This window comes from Triturus cristatus, chromosome 4_2 (assembly GCF_964204655.1).
Source record: "Triturus cristatus chromosome 4_2, aTriCri1.1, whole genome shotgun sequence".
In the NCBI taxonomy this organism is placed as follows: Eukaryota; Metazoa; Chordata; class Amphibia; order Caudata; family Salamandridae; genus Triturus; species Triturus cristatus.
Genome location: NC_140586.1, coordinates 224,834,718 through 224,859,286, shown reverse-complemented (window position 1 = coordinate 224,859,286; position 24,569 = coordinate 224,834,718). Strand labels below are relative to the sequence as shown.

At 46.8% G+C, this 24,569-nt stretch overlaps 1 protein-coding gene across 13 annotated transcripts in view; it reads right to left on the bottom strand.

Moving 5' to 3' along the window:
* LOC146833473 (uncharacterized) overlaps positions 1 to 24,569 on the bottom strand; it is a 511,810-nt gene that overhangs the window by 276,849 nt on the left and 210,392 nt on the right. For 3 of the 13 annotated variants that reach the window (XM_085601308.1, XM_085601306.1, XM_085601307.1), the window contains exons 1-2: positions 9,190 to 9,305; positions 8,943 to 9,106 (exon numbers count right to left, since the gene is read on the bottom strand). The exons of the other annotated variants lie outside the window; for them this stretch is intronic. In XM_085601308.1, the coding sequence (XP_085457434.1) occupies positions 8,943 to 8,979 (37 nt within the window). In that variant the 5' untranslated portion in view covers positions 8,980 to 9,106; positions 9,190 to 9,305. Of the gene's footprint in view, positions 1 to 8,942; positions 9,107 to 9,189; positions 9,306 to 24,569 lie in introns of those variants that run through there. 13 annotated transcript variants of the gene reach the window in all.

Genomic DNA, 24,569 nt, shown 5'->3' with positions numbered 1-24,569 from the left:
GTATACAATATAAACACGAATACACACAGTATATAGGTAGGGAGGAAAAGCTAAAACCAAAGCATCTCCAAACAACAAACTGTATAGCAAGCAAATTGCATAGGAAAACACAATGTCATACAATGAAAACCTTTTCGGTATACGTAGGTGGACAATGGGTAGGAATGTGGGTCAGTGAGGAATCCACAGGTAGATACTGTATCCACCAGAAAAAGCGTTACTGAAGGTAAATAATTTACTCTTCTGATGGATATATTTTGCCTGTGGATTCCTCACCTTTTGAATTAAATCCCGCAGAATTCCCGCATCCGGAGAAGGGTGTCCACCCACTCATACCAAAAAGTCCTGTAGTACAGATCGTGCAAAATGGCCATACCTCCTCACCTTAAAATCCAAGCAATAATGCTTTGCAAAAGTGTGAAGGGAGGCCTATGTTGCAGCCTTACAAATGTCCACTACAGGGACACCTCTAGCCAAAGCATATGTAGAAGACTTTGCTCTAGTAGAATGAGCTCTGATACCTTCAGGCAGCTCCTTCTTGGCCAGGGCGTAGCATATCTTGATACACAAGATGATCCACTTGGACAGCATTCTCTTGTAGATGGCTTTGTCCTTCATCTTCCCCACATAGCCGACAAAGAGCTGGCCGTCCAACCTCGAGTCCCTGGTCCTGTCCAGGTAGAAGCTGACCACCGTCCGCGGGTCTAGGCGGTGAAGTCTCTCCTCCTCCTTGGAAGGGGAGGATAGAAAGTGGGTAAAGTGATAGATTGCCTTAGGTGGAAGGGAGTGACCACCTTTGGCAGGAAAGCAGCTCTGGTTCCGAGAACCATATTACCTGCACCAAATGAGGTAAATGGAAGTTTGGAGCTAAGAGCCTGTAGCTGACTTACCCTCCTGGCCGAGATGATAGCCACCAGAAAATATTCTTAAATGAAAGCAGCCTCAAAGGGCAACTATGAAGAGGCTAAAAAAGGAGCCCCTCATCAGAAATGTAAGTAGCAAATTCGAATCCCACTGAGGCATTATGAAGGGAGCGAGAGGAAATCTATTGGGGAGGCCCTTAATGAACCTCATGACAATAGGAGACTTAAATAAAGATGACTGGTCCGGCAACCAAATGAAGGCTGACAAGTAGCCCTTAACCGTCGCCACAGCACAACCTTGCTTGCCCAAGTAAAGTGAAAAACTAAGTACATCTGATAAATGGGCCTTCAAAGGATCAATGGATCTCTCTCCACACCCCTTCACAAACCTAGCCCATATAGAGGAATAAACAGATTTGGTGGAGTGTCTCCTGGACGATAAAATAACATCCACCACATCATGTGGGAGGGAGAAAGAGTTCAGGTTGCCTCATTCAATCTCCAGGCATGAAGATGCAGGCTCTGGAGAAGGGAGTGTGAAACCTGCCCCTGCAACTGCGAGAAGAGGTCTGTCCTGAGATGGAGAAGGAGCGGAGGGTGCAATGAGAGGTGAAGAAGATCTGTGTACCACACCCTTCTTGGCCAATCCGCGGCAATCATTATAACTTGGGCCCGGTCTTGGCGAATCTTCCTCAGAAAACGAGGAATCAAGGTTATGGGAGGAAACACGTAAAGTAGCCAAAAGCTCCAATCCAGTTGATACGCGTTCCCCAATGCTCCCCGCATCGGATACTGGAGACTGCAGAACAACAGGCAGTGTGCGTTCTTATGGGTGGCGAACAGGTCCACCTGAGGAGACCACCACAACCTGAAGATGCGGTGAATCACCTCCAGGTAAAGCCTCCACTCGTTGTTGGCTGAGTAATGCCGACTGAGACTGTCCGCATGCATGTTCAACACCCCGGCCAGATTCTTTGCTATCATGCATATCTGGTGGTCCTGAACCCAGAAGCAGAGCCACAGAGCCTCTCTACAGAGGCGATACGACCCTACTCCTCCTAGCTTGTTGATGTACCACATCGTGGTAGTGTCCATCAGGACTTGAACTGACTGACCGCTAAGGGAGGGAAGGAAGGCCTTGAGAGCTAAACATATTGCCCGCAATTCCAGAAGGTTGATGTGGAGCAACTTTTCCTCTGGAGACCAAAGACCTTTGACCTCCAGATCCCCCAGATGTGCTCCCAACCCTAGAGTGGAGGCATCCGTGATCACTGTGGCCACCGGTGGAGGAGGTTGAAAAGGCCTCCCTTGAGACATGTTGTCTGAAACACTCCACCAAGACAGCTCTGCTGGAGAGTCTCTGGAGATTCTGACCATCTCCGTCGTGCTGATACCACTGCCTGCGGAGACTCCACTGGAGTGACCTCATGTGCCAGGGTGCATGGTTGACCAACAGTATGAAGGACGTGAACAGACCGAGCAGGCGTAGGACCTTCAGGACTGGAACCACTGCTCCATTATGAAACAAAGGAATCAATTCCTGAATGTCAAGAATCCTCTGCGGTGGTGCTCGACACACAGTAGTGTCCAGTACTGCCCCTGTAAACAGGTTGTACTGAGAAGGCACCAGGTGAGATTTGGGTACATTTATCAAGAAACCCAAGTCGAACAACAGCTGCGCTGTTACTTGCAGATGATGCAGCACCAACAATGGCAACATAGCCTTGAGCAGCCTGTCGTCCAGATAGGGTAAAACAGAGACCTCCGACCTTCTGAGATGAGCTACTAACATCCTCATCACCTTTGAGAAGACCCATGGAGGATCGCAAACTGGTAGTGTTGAGATCCCACTGTAAAACAGAGAAACTTACGATGCGACTTCAGGATGGGAAGATGAAAATACGCATCCTGCAAATCGGTCGACACCATCCAGTCTTGCTGCTGCAGCGTCAGAAGAACCTGAGCCAGGGTCAACATCTTGAACTTTTCCTGCATGAGGTAAAAGTTCAAGAACCTGAGGTCTAGTATCAGCCTCAACCGACCGTCCTTCTTGGGGATCAAGAAATACCGGGAGTAGCACCCCTGACCCCGTTCCTGCTCTGGAACCACGTCTATTGCACCTTTATGTAGTAAAGCAAAAACCTCCTGCTGCAAGAGCAGCAGATGGGCCTCCGAACACAAGGCCTGGCGAAGAGGGTAAGGAGGTAGAAAGTCTTGGAAAGGCAGGGCATACCAATTTTCTACAAGATTCAAAACCCAAAGATCTGATGTAAAAGCTTTCCAATTTTGTAGAAAATGGGACACCCAGCCACTTACGGGATCAACGTGCTTTAAGATGGGGGTTCTAGAGCTGCTTCCCTGTGGTACCAGTGGTGGGGACAGGGGAGGAAGAGGAGGAGAGGGACTGTTGCCAGGAGGCCCCCTGCAGACTGCCTCTACCCTTTGCTCTGTACGACCTGTATGAAAAGAAGCCGCCTTCCCAAGACCTCGAAACCTCCTGAATCCATAGCCCCTAGGCTGGGACTGCAGGCCAAAGGATCTTGCAGTAGCCTTACTGTCCTTGAAGCGTTGCAGAGCAGAATCTGCCTTCGTACCAAAAAGCCTGGACCCATCATAAGGCATATGAAGCACGGTAGCTTGCACATCTGGAGAGAACCCCAAAGACCTGAGCCAGGCATGCCTCCTGGTAGCCACAGAGAAACCCATCACTCTGGCCACAGAGTCCGCCATATCCAGCCCTGAGAGAAACACCTGATGGGTTGCCGCCTGCGTACCTGCTAACACTTCCAAGAAGTGACCACGGTCATCCTCAGGCAGATTAGGAGCCACCTCTTTAGCAGAGTCCATCAAGGCATGGATATACCTCCCCAACAAGCACGTGGCATTAGTTGACTTTAAGGCCATGCTGACCGAGGAAAAAACCTTCTTGGCAGACTGTCCATATCTCCAGGAGTGGTGGGAAAGGATCCAGCCAACTGCTAGTAGAACAAGAAGCCTTAACCACCAAGCTCTCCGGCAAAGGGTGGGCAGTAAGGAAAGCCGGATCACCTGGAGCAGGCTTATATCATCTTATCACTGTCCTTGATACAACTGGGGCAGGTAAGGGCTTCTGCCACACCTCCGTAATTGGCTCTGTCAAAGCCTCATTGAAAGGCAGCAAAGGCTCAACCACAGAAGGAGAATGTAACACCTCAGTCAGGATATTGGTCTTGATCTCAGCCATGGGAAATTGTAGATCCAATAGATCAGAGGCCTTCCTGATAACGGAATTGTATGGAGCAACGTCCTGTGTAGGAAAGGCCTTCGGGGAAGAAAGCTCCCACTCCGGGGAAGTGTCCATGCCTCTGGCCTCCTCAAGGCCCTCAAAGTCATCCACAGAGTCTAGGATCTCACCCTCTTCAGACTGATGCTGCTGGTACTCCTCCTCCTCCAGCAGCCTCTGGGCCTCCCTCCTGGAGTGCAACTTCGGGATCGGCGGCACCAGGCATGGCGCCGGAGACATCGGCGCCGTCGTAAAAGGAGGAACCTCAGAAGCGGGCAGCAACATTGCTTGGAGCCGGAAATGGGTCGGCCCAACACCAGACGGTGACGGAGAATGTGGTATCTGCATCGAAAATCTCGCCACCGGGAATTGCCATGACGGAGCCGTCGGCATGAAGGGCACAAATGGTGCTTGGGCATATTGCTGGGGGATGCCCAAATTATAAGCAAGCAGACCCACGGGGTCAGACGGCGAACCGGTAGGATGATTTGCCTTGGCAAACATGCCACACATCGCATTCAGGAAATGCAGCGGATCCGGTCCCGGACCTGGAAAGTGTGGATAAGGATCCGACCGAGGCCGTGCGGTGAGCTGTGGCTGCGGCACCGGGGACCAGAACAGGTGAAGCTACAGGAGAAGACTCCCTGGGTGCCGGTGCATCCATGGGCGCCGGCAAATCCCTTGGCGTTGGAGAGTGGGCCAGGGTCGCCTATGGAGAAGGTGAGGGCGACGGCGAGATGACATCCTTAGCATGACGCCGCTGATCAGGAGAAGCCGACCTCAAAGCCATGCCCTTCGAAGACGGATGTCGAGACCCATGTCGGCACTTCTTCTTATGCTTTCTCGACTTCGAGGTATGTGAATTCAACTACATCAAATTGGATCTCTTGCGGCCCCTCTTCTCCTCTTTCACCTGGGCCATGAAAAGCTTCGCCTCATGCTCCTTCAGCGCCTTCGGATTCCTCCTTCGACAGAGCGAACATCCTTCGACGTCGTGATCCGACAACAGGCACCACAGACAATGATCGTGGGGGTCCGTGATGGACATATGGCTCCCACAATTCCTGCAAGGCTTGAAACCGGACTTCTTCAATGTAGCTATCCCACTGCTACACCAAGGAAGAAAGCAGAAACAAAGTAATGCGAAGAAAATGGAGAGACCCAGAAAAACAGTTACGTGCCGATGGCGTGGAAAAAAGGGAACTGACGTCAGCACGCCGACGAGGTCTTCTTATGGCTCCGAGGACATCATCCGGAGTCGAGAGCGGAGCCGTGCCATTGTGAGGTCCTCGTCGACTTGGGAGAGCTAGGAAAATTTTTCCTTGAAATGCTGGCGCAAGGGGTAATTCCAAAGGTGTAGAGAGGTGTGGCTCACTGGTTAGAGGCGGCAGACCCGTAAGCTGAGAATCGGCCAGGGACCAGGGTCCAATTCCCGACGCGGCAGGGTCGTGGACCAAGGTCAAAACGGACTCGATAATTCTCGCCTCGGTACCTACTCTAACCAGGAACACACTCGGCAACTCTGGGCATTAAGCTTGCCTCATCTCTACAACGGCCCCCCACAGACGCCGGGGATGCCTGGTTTCACCTTGGAGATACCCAGAAAGGGACCATCTCACAGGGATAGCCAGGACGGGTTCCCCAGCGGTCTACAGCGCCGGGACGCCCCGTTGTTGGGGTAGCTGTGCGCTTTACAAGTCTACAACAAGTCTACAACATAATTCCAAAGGTGTGGAATCCACAGGCAGATGTATCCATCAGAAATATATATACATACAGCCTATATTAAGGGCTATAAATACCAAAATTACATAGCGTTTTGGTGTAATAAACGTTTTATCATGTATTTCTGAGAAATAGAAAACGAGAACAGAAAATGCAACATACAGCTTTTATTAGAGAGAAAACTGCAATGGAATACAAAGGCATGGTTGGCCAATAGGCTGCATTAAAAGCATAACAAGTGAAAAAAGACCTCCAGGACCTCCTGTATCCCATCATGCCTCAAGGGTGACAGTTCGGTCAGTACTTTTTTACAGTGACATGATGGGATATGACATCAGTTTTTGTACTGTCCTACTTCCATGCTCTCAGAAGCAGATCAACTCAAAGAAATTGTAGTGTGCTAAAAACAAACTTGGGCCCTTTTTAAGATGCACAGATGTCCACTCCATAGCACAGGGAGTAGAGCAGGCACTAAAGAAGAAAATAAGTTACTTACCTGTAACTGTAGTTCTCCAGTATTAGTATCTTTCATAGATTCACATGCTTGAATCATTCCCCGTCATCGAAGTAGGAGTCCCACGGTATTATATCAAAGCAATCATATTAGTAGCATAGGCTACAATGGCACTAGGCCATGAATTTAATAGCCTATCTATGACCTTTTTTTAAAAAGGACCAAACTTAGACACCAAACAATCAGGCGGAAGCATCCTCTAGAACCTTCCTTACAGAGGCTAGTTACCTCAGATGTTCATGCACAAGTGGGAACAAATATAGTCCCAAAAGTACTGGGAGAGCCTCTAGGGGAGGAGGGTGGGTCGCATGTGAATCTATGAAAGATTCCAATATTGGAGAACTACAGTTACAGGTAAGTAAGTTATTTTCTTCTCCAGTATTGGATCTTTCATAGATCCACATGCTTGAATCAGAATAGTTGGCAGTAATATGAATACGTATTATCATACATACCACCTGTCCCGTTAGGTGTATCAGCATTATCCGTAGCATCCAGGCAATAATTCTGGCGAAAGGTATGCTTGGTGGACCCTGTTGCCATTCTGCAGATTTGCTGGATCAGAACCCCAGCGAATAATTCAGTGCACGTAGAATTAGCTCTTGTTGAATGAGCCTTGACTCTAGCAGATTAGGGTCATCCTGCAGCATTATGGCAGAACTGAATGGCTGTTGCAATCCATCTTACAGTGGAAGATTTAGATTGATCAAATTTCGGAAATTCTTTTGTTCTGTGTAAATAGAAATGAATGCACCTCTTAACATCCAAAGTATGTCAGGATTTCTCAGCCATAGTATGTGAATTTGGAAAAACATTTCTCAGAACAATAGGCTTGTTGAGATGAAAATATGAAGGGACTTTTGGTATAAATTTAGGGTTAGTTCTTAATATTACTTTGTCTTTTCTTAATTGCATGAACGGTTACCTAATAGTGAATGCTTGCAGTTTGTCAACTCTTCTTGCAGAGGTTAGTGCAAAGAACAGAGCCATCTTCCATGACGGAAATTTCAACTGTGTTTTGTGTATTGATTCGAACGGTCTTTTCGTTAGCTGGCTCAATACCACATTTAAATTCCAAGATGGAGGAGGTTGTTTAACCGGTGGAAAAGATCTAAATAGTCCCTTGAGGTACTGTTTAACTAATCTTGCCAACCATAGAGACGCTGAATTCCTCCATCTACTTAAACGGGACATTGCTGCCAGGTGCGTCTTTATTGACTAATGTGCAAGGCCAGTCCTGGCTAGATGAAGAAGATAAGGCAGAATCTGCACTGGCATCACAAATGATGGATGTCATTATTTTTCTTGACACCACAGACAGAAACATTTCCACTAAAATTGGTATGATTTATTCGTGGATTCTGCTCACGCTTTAGAAAGAATTTCTCTACACTCTTTGGGTATATTTAATGCTCCAAGCTCATTGGCATCAGGAACCAGGCCAACAAGTGATGAGAAGTCGGTTTGGGATGCAGTACTTGGCCCTTGCTCATGGATAGGAGCGTCGGAGTAGCTATCAGAGGAATGTCATGTTGCTCCGAGAGAAGGAGAAGTTCCATGTACCAGAATTGCCTGGGACATGTTGTAGTAATGAGGATCAATCTGCATGGTTTCCTCTTAGTTTACTTTAGAACCTTTGGTATCAGAGGAATTAGGGGAAAAGTGTAAGCAAATATTTTCGAACATCTGATCAAAAAGGCATTTCCACCACGATCGTCTCTGGGGATGCCTGCTTGCGTAATATTAGCAATAACTACTAGAGCACTATGTTCTAGACAGGACATGCACAACCTGATACACTCATATATGACTGTGTATTAACAATTTCTTGAACACTTAATTGCTTTAACATACGGTAAAAACAAATTAAAAACCACTATTGTTCACAATTAACAGTCTATTGGAACAATGTACATGTTCAAACAATAAGCCAAAAATTGAATTCTTCTTCCTGATGTGCTTCTTTTATTAGCGCGTCTGTTGAAGATCCAAATCAATAGCAATTTCAAAAGTCCATACGACGAGTGAATACAAAATTAAGAAACTCAAATCTCACTCCCAATGCATTTCGGGTGGATGCACCACCCTTCGTCAGGGTACATCTACAAACAAAATTAATCTCATTCATTACATTCAATAGACACAGAGGTATAGAGCTCAAACAAAGATGAAAATTGAAGTGATAGGCCTCTATATTCCAGGAGTGTTAGACGCTACAGAATAAGTAGACTGAAATGAACTGGTTAGTCACTGGCCAAAGAGATGGGGTTCGTGTGAGAAAAGGCGGTACCGGCGCTCGTAGGAAACTCAAAAGTCCCAAGTCACCACTCGTGCAAAGTGTGCAAAAAAACAGAGTGCTAGGTATCATGCTTAAAACCAACTCTACCTTTGTAAAAGATCCGGATATGAAGTTGGGTCTAACCCCGAAAATATTTATTCAAACGAGTTAATAAGGGACTGTGAAATCAAGCATAAAAATAAACAAACTGGAAGTGTGCAACTGGAAGTGCCCGCATAAAGCAAACACCCATGAATCGTATCGAAATGTAAGGGAAATGAAGCAAGAAAAAAAACTCACCGGGCGTCTGAAACGCCGAGAGTATCCAACTTTCCATAATGTGGCGCACGTAAGGAGATGCTTACAGTGACTCAATCGAAGTGATTCCAAAATCGTGGGGAACAGTTTGGAGATTAGCTCCAGTTAGTTGTTACAGAACGCCACTGGTACATGTGAAGATGTATCTGTAAAATGCATTAAATTGATGAAAGTACTGTCCTACCCTCGCGAATATTGATTAATGAATCGCATCAAAAGGTAAACTTACAGATGCCGTCTTGCTGTGTCTTCTGCGAATTAACCCGGATACCAAGTCGTGGCCGCCGATAAGGAATGCCGTCTAAGAGTGAATTTGAACGGTGCTGCCGTATACGTGCAGCGACTATATCATAAACATAAAAAAGGGACTCTAAATGGTGCTACACTAGAAAGTGTCAGCCATGATGAAAAGATGTGATATCCCCGAGTGCCGCTACGAAGTGCAGGAATTAATCAAATGTGCTTGAAAATGTGCCACAGATCACACGAGTAATAGTCCCAAAGAGAGAAAAAGAGAGGTGAAAAAGATGAAAAAACTGAGTTTTAAAAGACAAATGATGAGTATAACATTGTTCACCAGTAATACGATTGTCATAATTTTTGAAAAATTATTGAACATCCACCCGAAATGCATTGGGAGTGAGATTTGAGTTTCTTCATTTTGCATTCACTCGTCGTATGGACTTTTGAAATTGCTATTGATTTGGATCTTCAACAGACGCGCTAATAAAAGAAGCACATCAGGAAGAAGAATTCCATTTTTGGCTTATTGTTTGAACATGTACATTGTTCCAATAGACTGTTAATTGTGTACAATAGCGGTTTTTAATTTGTTTTTACCGTATGTTAAAGCAATTAAGTGTTCAAGAAATTGTTAATACACACTCATATATGAGTGTATCAGGTTGTGCATGTCCTGTCTAGAACATAGTGCTCTAGTAGTTATTTCTTGTTTGAATTGGTGGCAGGGTGGAACCACCACAGGCATTGCACACCAAGTTAGAACAGTTGTAACATAATTAGTTTATTTGGAGTAACAGTCAAGTAGAGTGCACGTCAACTGTTACTATTATCCCAGTATTGCTTGCGTAATATTGGCATTTCTTGTTTTTCTGTGTCGCAAAAAGATAGAGTTTTGGAGCGCCCCACCAAAGGAAGTTGTCCTGTAGAACTGTAGAATCGAGTTCCCCCTCGTGGCAAGTGGTTGTCAATCTGCTCAATGTGTCAACTAACACATTGGATACTCCTGGGAAGTGTTCTGCCCTCAGTGTTATCTTGTTTTGTAAGGCCCAATTCCAAATTGCTTGCGCCTGATGAGATAGAGCCACTGATTTTGTCCCTTCCTGTTTATTTAAGTAGTGCATGCTGGTGGTATTGTCCGTACGGATAAGGACTCATGAGCCTGCAAACCTGGGAAGGAATGAACAAAAACGCCAGAGCTATGGCCTTCAATTCTCAGAGACTGATATGCCTTGTTTTCTCAACAGTTGTCCATTTGCCACTGACTGATAGCTCTTGAAGATGAGCGCCCCATCCCTGCAGGGACGCATCCGTGTTAATGACCAGATCTGTTGCATGAGAGAGAAAAGTCATCCCTTGAGAAACGTTGGTTGATACCATCCACCATTGCACAGCTTTTATCACTGTTGGGGTTATCTGAATCACATCATTGAATAAACCCAGAACCTGAAGCCACTGTTTGTCTAACTGCTCCTGTAGCGGACACATATGAAGTTTGGTATTAGAGGTATGCAGGAGGAGCACATTCCCAGAAATTACTTGTACAGCTGAACAGAAGCGGACTTTCTTCTGCAGAGCTTTTGGGCCAGTTTTTTTTATCTTGTCCTGCCGTTCTGGAGAGACAAAAGCTTTGTCTAACTTAGTGTTTAAGACTGCTCCCAGGAACATTAATGATGTTGTCGGTTCGAGAGTTGCTTTCTGTAGGTTTGGTTTGAGACCTAACTGCTTGAATAATGACGGGCATTGTGCAGTATCCACTGTGGCCTGATGGAATGACGGAGCTTTTATGAGCCAATTGTCTAAGTACGGAAAAACTGAACTCTGTTTAGCCTCAGACGTGCTGCCACTGGGGCCATGCACTTGGTGAATATTCTTGGAGCTGAGCGTTGCCCAAAGGGAAGCACTTTGAACTGAAAGTGTGTGCCGGCAACACTAAAACGCAGAAACCTCCGATGGCGACAATGAAATGTGCCATGAAAGTATGCGTCTTGACGGTCCAAAGCTGTCATGTAGTCCCCATGGTTGAGAAGGTTTAAGATATCCTGTAGGGTGACCATTTGAAATGACGTTTTTTTCAGATGTTTGTTTAATTTTCGAAGATCTAAAACTGGGCGCCAGTCTCCTGACTTTTTCCTGATCAGAAAGAAACGGGAGTAGAAGCCTGTACCCCGCTGAGGCTTTGGAACCTTCTCTATCGCACCTTTTTCCAACATGATAGCGACTTCCTTCAATAGTTGTTTCAAATGGGGAGTAAACTACCTTTTTGAAAGGAACATTTGGGGGTTTTGGGGGTTTGCTAACGAATTCTAGAGTATGCCCTTGACGAACAAGTTACTTACCTTCGGTAATGCATTAGCTGGTAGAGACTCTATCTAGCTGCAGATTTCTTACCTTTGAATTTCCCAGGCATCAGGCTGGATCCGGAATAATTTGCTGAGTAATAACCCTTGCACACAACATTGTTAGCATCGCTTATGACGTCGGGGTGCCAGAAGCACAGAGCCACGAAGTAACTGACGTATTCGTGTGCAAAACTAGGGCCCTGAAAAGGTGAACAACCCTAGCCCTACAATAACAGTCCGCAAAGCGGGGAGGCATGGGTGGAGCTGTAAGGAATCGGCAGCTAGATAAGAGTCTCTACCAGATAATGCGTTACCAAAAGTAACTTGTTCATCTGATAGAGACTTCTAGCTGCAGATTCCTTAACCTTTGAATCAGATACCTGAGCCATACCAACCCGGCGGTGGGGTGCGGACTCACATCCTAAACTAAAAAGTCTTGCAAGACAAAATGGGCAAAATGTCCATCCCTGCGCACTTGACCATCAAGGCAGTAATGTTTTGCGAATGTGTGCAACGAAGCCCACGTCACTCCAGTAGCGGTCCGTGGAGGGAGTTCAGTGGGGCAGAGAGGCGGGGCGGGGGAGAGGCAGGGTGGGGAAATGTAAACACCAGAATATGGATGAACGGAGGTAAGTACAGATTTAAATAAATAAAACGAATTCCTTTGCACGCGCTGCATTGCATTTTGCGTCACTCCTTGACAGATGGCTTGGACTGGGACACCCCGAGCCAAGGCAGTAGTCGCAGTCTTTCCCCTGGTGGAATGAGCTATTAATCCCTTTGGGGGCTGCTCCTTTGCCAATGCATAACAGATCTTGAAGCAGAGAACGACCCAGCGAGAGATGGCCCTTTTCTGCACTGCCCTTCCTTTCTTAGGTCCCACATACCCCACAAAGAGTTGATCATCCACCCGGAACTCTTTTGTGCAGTCAAGGTAGAAAGACAACGCCCTTTTTGGGTCCAGTCGGTGGAGACGTTCCTCTTCCATAGAGGGAAGTGGGGAGCAAAGAAGGTAGGCAAAGTGATGGACTGACCCAGATGGAATGGGGTCACAACCTTTGGCAAAAATGATTCCCTGCTGCAAAGCACCACCTTGTCCAGAAAGGACATAAGATAAGGAGGCAAACAAGATAACGCCTGCAACTAATCGCCACTAAGAAGGCTGTTTTGATGGTTAACAGCCAGAGGGGACAATTGTGCAAAGGCTCAAAGGGCTCACACATCAGATAGGTAAGGACCAAATTAAGGTCCCACTGTGGCATAACAAAGGGCGTGGGTGGAAATAAGTGAGCAAGCCCTTTTAGAAATCTATTTACAATAGGAGACTTGAAGAGAGAGGGCTGGTCTGGCAGCTGCAAAAAAGCAGACAGAGCAGAAAGGTAACCTTTGAGTGTTCCCAAGGCAGAGCTCGGCTGGACAAGGGTTAGAATGAATAAAAGGACAGTAGAAAGAGAAGCAGAATGGACCTTTCTGTACAGTATAATACAAATTTCTGCCAACAGAAGGCATATGCCGTCTTATTGGAGGGCCGCCTGGCTGCCAGAATAACGTTACAGACTTCAGGAGGAAGGTCAAAAGCTATCAACTGCCACCACTCAATCTCCACACATGGAGGCACAGAGTTGACAGGTTCGAGTGGAGAACCCTCCCCTTCTGCTGCGACAGAAGATCCTCCCGAAGGGGCAGCCTTATCGGAGGATCTATACTCATCCTCAGAAGCTCTGGATACCAGACTCTCCTCCCCCAGTCCGGAGCCACAAGAATGACTTGGGCCCGGTTGCTCCTAATCTTCTTCAGAACCCTGGGCAGGAGTGGTAGGGGCGTAAAGGTGTGCAACAGGCCTGAGCTCCACTCACGACTAAAAGCGTTGCTGAGCAGTAGCACTCTTGGAAACTCCAGCGCACAGTACCGCTGACACTGCACGTTGTCTTCAGAGGGGAACAAATCTAACCAAGGTTCTCCCCACTGCTGAAAGAGACCTTGCACCACCTCTGACGGGAGACGCCACTCGTGATCCACTAGGCATCGACGGTTGAGTTCGTCCACCCTATCTTTCAGAGAACCTGCCAGATGTTGAACCACCAGGATTATGCCTTGCTGTTCCAGCCATGTCCTGAGACGCAGGGCCTCTGGACAAAGGGTCCACTACCCCACCCCACCCCGCCCTGCTTGCTGCAGTACCACATGGCAGCGGTGTTGTCTGTGAACACCTGCACTAACTTCCCTTGACAAAGGGAAGGAATGCCAACCGAATCACTCGGAGTTCCAATAAATTTATGTGGAGCCCCATCTCCGCTGGAGACCAGTGTCCCCTAGCCCAGAAGTGACGCATCGGTCACGACTGTGAGATCTGGTTGGGGAAGGGAATGGGGTCTGCCGTTGACCCAATTGCGGTTCGTAACCACCACTGCAGATCTTTTGCAGTTCCTTCCGAGATCTGAACAACGTCTGTGAGATTTACCTGATGCTGTGCCCACTGGAACTTCAAGTCCCACTACAGAGTCCACATATGCCATCTGGCGTGTCTTACCAACAGGATGCAGGAGGCCATGAGGGCCAACAGCCTCAAAATCAGTATCATCAAAATCCAGGATAGAGGCTGAAATATCAGAATCATAGCCTGAATATCCTCGACTCACTGCTTGGGAGGATTAGCCCGAAACTGCACTGTGTCCAGAACAGCTCCGATGAAAGGGAGCATCTGAGAAGGAGTCAGGTGTGACTTTGGTGTGTTTATAGAGAACCCCACCGAATGCAGAAGGTTCGCCATAGTCTGAAGGTGGGAGACGACAGCCTGGGGCAAGGACGCCTTCAACAGCTAGTTGTCGAGATAGGAGAAGACACCCCTAAGTTACGCAGATGTGCTGCGAACACCGCCATCACCTTGGTGAACACACGAGGGGCACTGGTAAGGTCGAAGGGGAGCACGGTAAACTAAAAGTACTCCCAACCTACCTTAAACCGCAGCTAACACCTGTGGCCCAGCAGAATGGGAATATGAAAATACGCGTCCTGCAGGTCCAACCCTACCGTCCAGTCTTCTTGGTCTAGGGCAGACAAGACCTGAGCCAGAGTGAGCATTTTGAATTTCTCCTTTTTGAGGAAGAGATATACAGTCCGCAGATCTAAAATGGGCCGTAGCTCCTTGTTCTTCTTCGGAATCAGAAAGTAGCGGGAATAACAGCCACTGCCTACTTCTGAAGATGGGACCCTTCTACAGCTCTCTTGGCCAAGAGAGCCGTAACTTCCTCTTGGAGCAACTTTAAATGATCCTCTGTCAGCCGTTCCTGATTTGCCAGCATTGGAGGAGGAAAAGAAAGAAAAGGTAGGGAATAGCCCTCCTGGACTATCTGCAAGACGCACCTGTCCGATGTCATGGATCTCCAGTGGGGGAGATGATGAATTCTCCCACCAAATGGAGTAGTGTGGTCCTACAGCCTAGGATTGCTTAGAGGCTGCGGCTGCAGGGGGCAGTGTGGTACACGACTTCTGGCCTCCATTTCCGAGATCGGAATACACCACATCCATGTCCTTGCACGGCTTGGGTAGTCTGTGCAGGACGGTGGCTGGAAATATGGTTGATGTGGCTGGAAGGTCGCGTTGGCACAAATGGCATCAAACTAGATCCAGGATCGGATCCCTGGGGCCCCATTACATTCTAACCCAATGGGGCCCCTTCCAACTCCATGGGGCCTGAAGGCTCACCAGCGGGGTCATTCCGCTCAAATACGCAGCGCATGACCTCGTAAAACTCTTATTTGAGTGAAAGTCGCTCCTGCTCCCGAAAAAGGGGAGAGATGCACTGAAGGGGGGGGGGGGGGGGGGGGGACACACACACTGTTGACTCTGGCTTCGGCTCCTAGAAACCGTGCCTACAGCGTCCGTGCTCCTTACCTCTCTTGACGACGGACGGCAGTTGAGGTTAACACAAAGTCCGCTTGGAATTCTTTTTCTTATTATGCCGCTTCCCCGGGTGTCCCGAGGACCTCGAACGGGAGGAAGAGGACTTAGGGCTCCATGAGCGGTCACGAGACCACCTCTTCTTCGATCGGGATGGTGACCACCTCGGAGTTTCGCTTGACAGTGTCGACTGCCGGGCATAGAGTAACTTCATCGCCCGCTCCCTCAAGGTCTTCGGAGCCATCCCCCGACAGTCCGAAAACAACTTTGTATCGTAGTCGAGCTTGAGACACCAAAGACATACGCGGTGGGAATCGGTGACCGACATCATGCGGAAACAAGTCCCGCACTGCTAGAATCCGGTCTTCCTCCAAGACATCCCTCGGACACGAAGTGTAGTGAAGATGTCTGCATACATTGCTATGTTAGCATAAGCGCGTTAGCTTTTAGAAAGCCATCTTGCCACTTTTGCTGCTTTTGTACGCGACACTGCAGATACATGTTATTATTAGCGAAACTGCTTGCTTGCCTTTGCTTCACATGAGAACCGTCTGTTGTTCCCCTCCCTAGACAAGCACTGCGACCTTGGTCTGAACATTGTGTGCAAAACACTTTGAGCAGCCAGACAATGTATGTTTTTGAATCCAGGTTGATCGGCCCACTCTCTAGCCGTAATATGCACACAGCTGCAAATGCCTGAATGTCAAGAGCCTTTAATATTACAGTTTGCATGCGTTTGAAACACATTCTGGAGAAGAACATTTCCAGGCGCAGAGCAAAGCCGATCTTGTGATGTGATCCACCTAAAGCTGATCTTTACGGTATGAGGTTCCCCATTCAAGCCTAAGAGACCTTCTGCTAGTCTAATAATATTAGTTTGCTAGCGAAAGGAAGGTGGCTTTATGCTATGATTTCTCCTTTCATTTTCTATGGTATTGTAACAATACTGATGGTTTTAATTATAATCATTTGTCTGCTTATGTTAGCCAAAGTACTGCATCTTAGGACACGTAGTTTATAAAATAAACCTATTAAACTTCCCCGTGTCTCTGATTTCTTTGTTGTTGATTGATATATAAATAGCGAAAAGGTATTTCCGATTCCCACATTTCCTGAGAATACTATTAGCCGCTTGTTCTGGGTTGTCTATACATTGGGACCTCCGTGATGATACGGATAACGAATGGGACACTGATGCTGGTCGGATAGGGGTTCTGGGTGCTGAGGTGAGTTTTTGGTACACCACAATTCACCGAGGTCCTGGTTTCCTGTGCATAGTTCTGTGCATAAGCAGAATCCCTGCAACATGGCGCACCTAACGTTTGGTCTTTTGATTTGAAACGCCTTAGTAGCGCTTATATTATTCCACAACACCCTCACTCTTGTTTCCGGATAACGGGAGTGACGGATTTTCACCTACCTGTTAATAACAATAGGTTCATACAAGCTTGTAAATTAAAAAGGTGTTTTTATATTTCTGAACCCGTGTGCTACATTGTTGTTCTTCTCTGTGTCCTTATGGCGGTCGAATTTGCAGCGCATAGTCGTAAGCCTTTGCGGCATCATTTGACGCAGTATGGGGTACCGGACGATGGGATGGCAGTTATTTTTGTGGTGAGTGCTGATGGCTCTCACCCATATGAGTTGTTTTACTCTTGGGTGATGCTCCCGGCGGTAAATGCAGATGATAAAACGTTTCACTCGTATACTCACACACGGGTCCCAGCCAATTATACGCCATATAGGACACTAGAGATTCCACTTTCTGCCTGGCAGCATAGCATTTGGTTTAATGGCGCTCTTCCCCATGCGGTTGCACCGGCTAGACTCGTCCCTTTGTCGATTCCAGGGGCCACGTGGCCGGTGCTGACCGGCTTTACGCCTCACCCCCGCTATTTGACTATTGCGGTGGATGAATTGCGTACACTCCATACAGCCCTGATTACAATATATAGGGCTTTAGTGCAATACGTTTCGCGCAACGTGCAGGTAGGGGCAACTGCGGTTGCGGGGCTACCAGCTGGTCATCCTGTGGTTGTTATCAGCCCAGTCATAGTTAATTCGGTGATGGGCAAGCGCACCCAGAATAAGGACGATTTGCCTTATTGGCTTGCCGAGAAATTTGACCAACTGGAAGCAGTGTTTCCACATTCTACGACAGTGGAGAAACACAGAATACTCACCATAAGTTTGCCCAAGGACTTGGTCCCAGAAGTGTCCGATTGTGACACCTGGGGTAAGGTTTTTGCAGCGGTCTACTCGAAGTGCTTTGGCACTCCGTCTATGGCCGTGCTCCCCTCCGTTATTAAACGTGTTCAGGATAATCACGGTCCGGAGGAGGCAGTTGAGTTGGGAATGCGACTTGTCGGGGTGTTCGACGTAGTGGCCTCTCTCGTCCTTGGTAATCTCAAGGGAGATGGGGTACAGTTCCAAGTGGCTAATGGCTTAGCCCGCGTCGATGAACTCGATAAGCCAAAAGAGTTGCCTAAGATTGTTGCGAAAGCATATCGAACGATTGGCCGCAGTAGTTTAGGGGTTAAACCAACTATTGTCATTCCTGACCTGATACAACAAACTAAGGTGAGCTCGTCTGTTAAAGACGATCGTCCTAATTTTCCAAAGCAAAACTGGAGACAAAAGAAACAGGGAAAGCAGCAACAGAAGCAGGGGTCTCACTAGTATTAAGTCACCAGATAGATTTCAGGTTACTGAACGTTCTCCTCGTTCTTCACAGGATACATTTGCTTCACAGTCCGGTGGAGGAGAACGTGGCAGAGGTCGGGGTGCCCAGCAAGGTCGTGAGCAACCCCGTCAGGCTGAAGGTAGAGGCAAGCAAGACGAGTTTGCACGTCAATGTCCCCCGTTTCAAAAGAAGAAGGTTGCTGCATTAACAGCGAGGTATGCCACAGATAGTACGGACGCAACTTCTGAACCTGACATAGGCGACAACGCTGCTCGACAGCGCGGTGGAGGTTACAGTAGTGCGGCAAGCACTACGTCCATATCTGGTCGCAACAGCAACTGACATGTTCATTACTGTAGAGACTGCGGATACTAGAGTGGCTCCCCCTGATAGACTATATGACATAGTCCTCTTAATAGAAGGTGACATACAACGCACAATTCAAGGGATTTTTTGGGATAATCTGACCTCTTCCTATGACATTCTCTTGGCGGAGGCGGACTGGCCCCCGACTTTCATTTTAGATGCTCCTAGAGGGGAGGAGGTTATCCTCCCGTCCTTTGCGCATACTGTGCCAAGGGAGCATGCTGAAAGGTTTGCAGCGGAGTGGGCTCAGGCGCTTGCACCGGCTTTGTATCGTACTCAGGTAGGCTGGGATAAATTGTCCCCCAGCCATGAGATTCCCTTACGGTCTATGCCCCAGCCGCAACCCCAATATCCCATGCGCCGCGAAGCGAGATCTCACGTCGCGGAAATCCTTGATCAATTGGACTATCAGGGTGTTATTGAAACATGTGTGTCATCAATGAATAATCCTTTGTTCACTGTGACGAAGCCTGATGGATCGTACCGCCTAGTTTTGGATTACCGGCACCTAAACTCTCATTGCTGGACATGCGCGGTACAGAATACCCACAGTTCTGCACTAGTGGATAGTCTTGTACGAAAACGATTTAAAACCACACTTGACATATCCAATGGCTTTTATAGCCATAACCTGTCCTCACTTAGTAGTCAGTGGACAGCATTTACATCTGGCGGCAAGCAAAAACAATTTAAAAGATAGGCCATGGGCTATAAAAACAGCCCTGGCGTCTTTGCCGCACGTGTAGTCTCTCTGTTAGAGAGCATTGACCCGGATGCGTACTCGTATGTTGATGATATCTATCTCACGAGTTGTGGCCGCATCTGTGTCGCGTTGATCGCATTATTGTAATGTTTGCAGACTTCGGTTACAAATTCAACTTTGCGAAGTCTCACATTGCAGAGTATACAGTGTTGTTTTTGGGCTACGAGCTCAACAATGAAGGTCGAGGACTGGCGCCTCACTTTCTGGAAAAGTGCGCATGTTTGCTTGCTCCGACAACATTGAAAAAATTACAGTCTTTGCTGGGCTTTCTGAATTTCGGTCGTACGTATATTCCTGATTATGCGCAGCGTATCAAGCCGCTTTATGCCTTGGTACAACCTACTTTTTCCAAATCGTGCTGGCTGCCAGAGCATTCAGCCATTTTGCAATCATTACAGGCTGATCTTTTAGCTTCAAAGTACTTACTGACACGTGATAACCACACAAACCTGGTAATAAGAATTGTGCGAGGAGCAGTGGGTTTCACGTACTTAACGTTCAATGAGGGCGATACAGTCCCCATTGCATACAAATCACACCTGTACACTTTGGCTGAACTGCGTTTTTCCTCCGCTGAGAAAGTTGACACGGCAGTGCAGATGGCGATTCTGAAAGAACGAGCGCTATCACAAGGAAAACGCATGTTGGTAGAGACACCATAGCCTGCCCTGGAGGCAGTGACGAAAGCAAGTGTACCTAATTCTAAACCTTTGCATCCACGTTGGATACAATGGGCCACTTCCTTGACATCGCCAGATGTCACTTATATCTTTGATGCCTCATTACAGACTCAGGAGTATTTGCAGTATGAGTTTGTTCATCCTGCTCCTCTGTCTTTGCGCCCGCTCGAAGATTACCATTGTGTCATTTATACCGACGGTTCGGCGCAACCGGCGACTGGATCGAAGCATGCCTATTCAGCGGCCTGCGCAATTGTGGCGGGTACTTTCGTAAATGGTGAATTCCTATCTGATGTCGTGCATAGGCAGACGTTGGGCGACTGTACCGCACAGTTAGCAGAGCTACGTGCTCTGGTGCTTGCACTGGAGTTTGCTGATCCTCGAGTCACTACTCTTATAGTAAGTGACTCATTTTACTGTGTTCAGTCATTTAACGACAATCTTTTCTTTTGGTCTCAGAATGAATATCGCGATTCCAAAGGTAGCACAATTAAGCATAAAATGCTTTGGGTTCGAGTCGCAGAACTTAAAGAACATCTGCCTCTCGTGAATGTAATTCACACTCTTGGGCACCAACGAGTTGGTGTCCACGCTGTCGGAAACAGCTTAGCTGACGAAGCAGCGAAAACAGCAGTAGCAACATATTTAGTAGCAGCAGTTACAAGATCCAAAAGTAAGATCGATGATGACATCTTGGCAGCTATTGCTGCTACAGAGAAGGGAGGTAATTACCCGAGAGGGTTCCCTTCTCGTTACCATTATCACTTAAGTCCTGATAAAGTCCCATTAGTGAGAATTAACGACATTGGTGACAGATTGATTCCCAACGCAGACTGCAGACCATCTCTGATATCAGCGGCTCACGAGGGCATAGCGTCAGCCCATGCCAGCGTTGCAGCAACTGTTTCTCTGTTACAACAACGTTACTGGTGGGGCGGGTTATATAAACAAGCTCGCACTTATGATCTTGATTGTGACATTTGCCAGCAGATTAAACCTTCAACTGCTGCGCGTCCACCACAAACTCAGTTGTACATATCCAATAAACCACTTGGGTGTGTTTATTTGGATCACTGCGGTCCTTTCTCCTCTGATACTGTGTACAAGTATATCTTGGTTGCAGTGGATTCGTGCACACGTTTTCTGTGGGTATGGCCACAAAGGAGTGCTGATGCCCGTACTGTCACAAGGGAATTGCGTGTTTTTGTGGGAAGTTTTGCATGTGGTACCTTTCATTCTGATCAGGGCCCTGCGTTCGCCTCTAAGGCGTACAAAGAAGCCATGAGAAATTTGGGGATCAAAGTCAAATTTTCGTCTCCATACCGGCCTGAGGGTAATAGTGTAGTGGAGCGGATGAACCGTGACTTAAAGCAATCTTTGACAGCTAGGGTTTTAGGCACTGTCCGGAACTGGCTAGCCCATTTGTATAACGTCCAACGTTCACTTAATAATCTCCCTAGAAGGTCTCTGGGTGGGCCAACCCCATACATGATGCTCTTTGGCATAAATATGTTTGTCCCGGACCTTGATGGTCTAGACATGGCGGCATCTGCCGCAACCTTTGACGTAGATGAGCACTGTACTGTATTACAGACTCTACAAGAGACCAGAGACAGTCTTGCGAAGGAACACATGCCCTCCACATCTGATGCTGCGCTTCAGATTCCGGTAGTCGGCTGGCTACCTCGAGTAGGTGACCTGGTCCGTGAGAAGGTGGAGAACAAGAAGGAGTTTGGCCCCTCTTTCGTGCCCCGGTTCCAGTGCTCGGCGTGAAGGGTACAAGAACAGTCATTTTACCTCCACTTCCTGGTCGCAAGGATAACAGGTACATCTCCATAGACAATGTCAAACTACAGCGAGTGGCCAATTCTTCTTAGTATGACTCCAGCGGTTTCTTGCCCTGCGATGCTGAGAAATTCGGTGTTGGCTCCAGCTCCTAACACCATGCCTGAAGTTGCCATCGAGATGCATACAGTTACTGCTCCTTTATTGCCACCACCGGCTGGTGGTCAAACTGAAGATACTGAGTATGCTTATCCTGCAGATGTAACATTACCTGTTTTACAATCTACCGCAGTTACGCAGTCACGTTACTCCTTTGACACTAACTCTATAACTTCCAGGACCCCATCAAAAGTTTCTATTTTTGCTGTTTGGTTTAAAAAACATTTTTTGATTCTTCCCTGGACTTACATTTGGCTGATGCTCATATGTGTTTTTTTATTCATGTCCATCGGATTTGTAGTGGTATTTTTTCGTCTAGTGAACGGACACTACCTAAAAGAAAGATCTACATTTAGACTAATTGATGGAACTTTGGCCCCTCACTCCTCGTCACACATCATGAAAAGGGACCAGACATTTGTGAATATTACAGCCTGGCCTGTGTTAGATGGGATTGCGTGGGATGCTGTTAAATTTCAAATTCATGGTCCGACTGAGGTTATCAATGTACCAAATGTATTTCGTGTTTCTATGGGGGATGTAGTTAAACAAAACATCCGTTCTGATGATTGGGACGTTCAGGCCATTGAAGCATTGTTTTCTGATTTGAAATATTATGCCGCATTTGATGCTGAGAATTTGTATTTAGATACTGCTAATTATGGAGAGGAGTTTTGCTATCAACATTATGGTAATCATTTCCTACATAATGCCAATACATTTCGTAATTTTGTAAATTATACACAATGGGAACATTGTCCAACGCCAATGTTAGGCAGTTCAAGCACATTGGTGAACAAATTTACCTATTTTACTGATTTCAGTATTTCTGAACCAGCCGCCTTTTATTTTAAAATGGCAGCAGAATCTGCCTCGAAGGTCAGGCTGACACACACTAAATTATTATATTCCAAATCCTTTTTGGATGATTTAGCGGTCAGGGGTTATGATCTGTGGAAAGATACTATTGATCTTAAGTCTGTCTGGGGCTCTAAACCATGGCAGGTACAAGGAACAGAAGCTTTGCATGGTGCCTGCCTCATCCCGAACCACATGTTGTTTTTGAATTCGACTATTTTTCAGACCACCTGCTTTGGATGGGCTACTTCTAAAAAACTGAATTCCCCGTCTATTCCGGATCTGGGTGCTTACCCAAAGTGGGATAATCATACAGATCTGTCCCTTGATGCGTTGCAGTTGTACGTTACTAATTCATCCTTCAATATTTCTAAGTTTGACTCTGAAGGATGGTTGACTTGGCAAACTAGTTCAGACTCCTGTCAACATCGTTTTTTGGGTCTGAAGCTTGGTTATACGCAAGATCGTGTAGACCCCCGCTTTGAATCTTCTCATTCTGTTACTACCTACTCTGCTGGGAAGTTATGCCAGTCTTGGCTGCAACACTGCACCTTAGCATCTGTTAAAGTTCATTTATCTAAATTAAATGACAAAATAGATTTGAATGATTTTGTTAAAGGCCCTGTGGGTGGCAGGTCCAAGAGATGGGTGTATGCTATTTATAACGAGGTTTGGAAATTGTCGCAAATTGAAGCTGCTTCCAGATTGAGAGCTATTGATCAAGCCAATATGGAAAAAGTGCTAGCTGTTATAGATAATAGCATTAACACCCTTTCTTCCAGAATATACACATTAGATAATATTGTTTCATCTGTTGTTGATATTGTGCAGGATGAAGTGTCTGTTTTATATCATGGTCAGAATCAATTGCGTTCTATAATGCAGTTTGAGTGGACATTGCAAACGTTAAAAGCTGGGAAAGTCCCCTGGGACTATATGAATATTTCATCGTTATTCCTTCCTTTTAATTTAACTGTGAAACAACAATTCATGTCCATGAAAGATGCAACATATTCATTACTGCATATTGAAAAGTTGGAACCTTTACCTTTCTCAGTGGCCGAATTGAACTCAGCTGTGTGGCTTATCCACGGGTTATTCACTTTGCCATTTCCATTGTTCAAGTTCAGTCCGTGCATGAAACATTATGCCCTAGGCAGATATGAACCATTGGGTACTGCTTTCTTGCATGAAATCTGGTCACTCCCATTTACATACAGGTGCATGAGAGACGGTAAAGAGGTCTACTTGAAAGGTGAGGAATGTACTTCCGCACCTGATCACTCTGTAGTCTGTAGGCACATCTAATTGCATGGCGCGTGCAATGTGCACGCTCCTAATTTAGCATGTGTCCTGAAAGGGATTCCAGTGCCAGCTATTACACCTTCTTTCACGTTGCTTGCTAACGGTAGTTATTTGCTTTTGAATAACGAGGCTTGCTGCGGAATGCTAGTGGGAATTCCCTACATTGTGACTGTGTCACAGAGAGTAGTTTGCTGTAAGAATGTCCTTTTCCCGCCCCCGCATGGGCGGCTGGATGTATCCATCTGGCCTTCCATTTCAACCTTGAAAGCAGAGTTCAACAAGATGAGCAGAATAAGGGCTCTATTGTCTCAAAAAGAGGTCGCTCTGACTTCGTCCCGTGAAACATTTGTCCTTCACGTGGCCAACACCCGTACCGAGGTGCAGGCTCTTTTAAATACTGATCTCCCACTTCATTTTGGTGCCCTGATTCAGACTATATTCAACACCTCGTCAACAACTGGCTTGGTGCAGTTTTTCAAAATTGTGGGCTCCGGCCTCGTGACCTCCTTCCAAACTATTTTTTGTGTG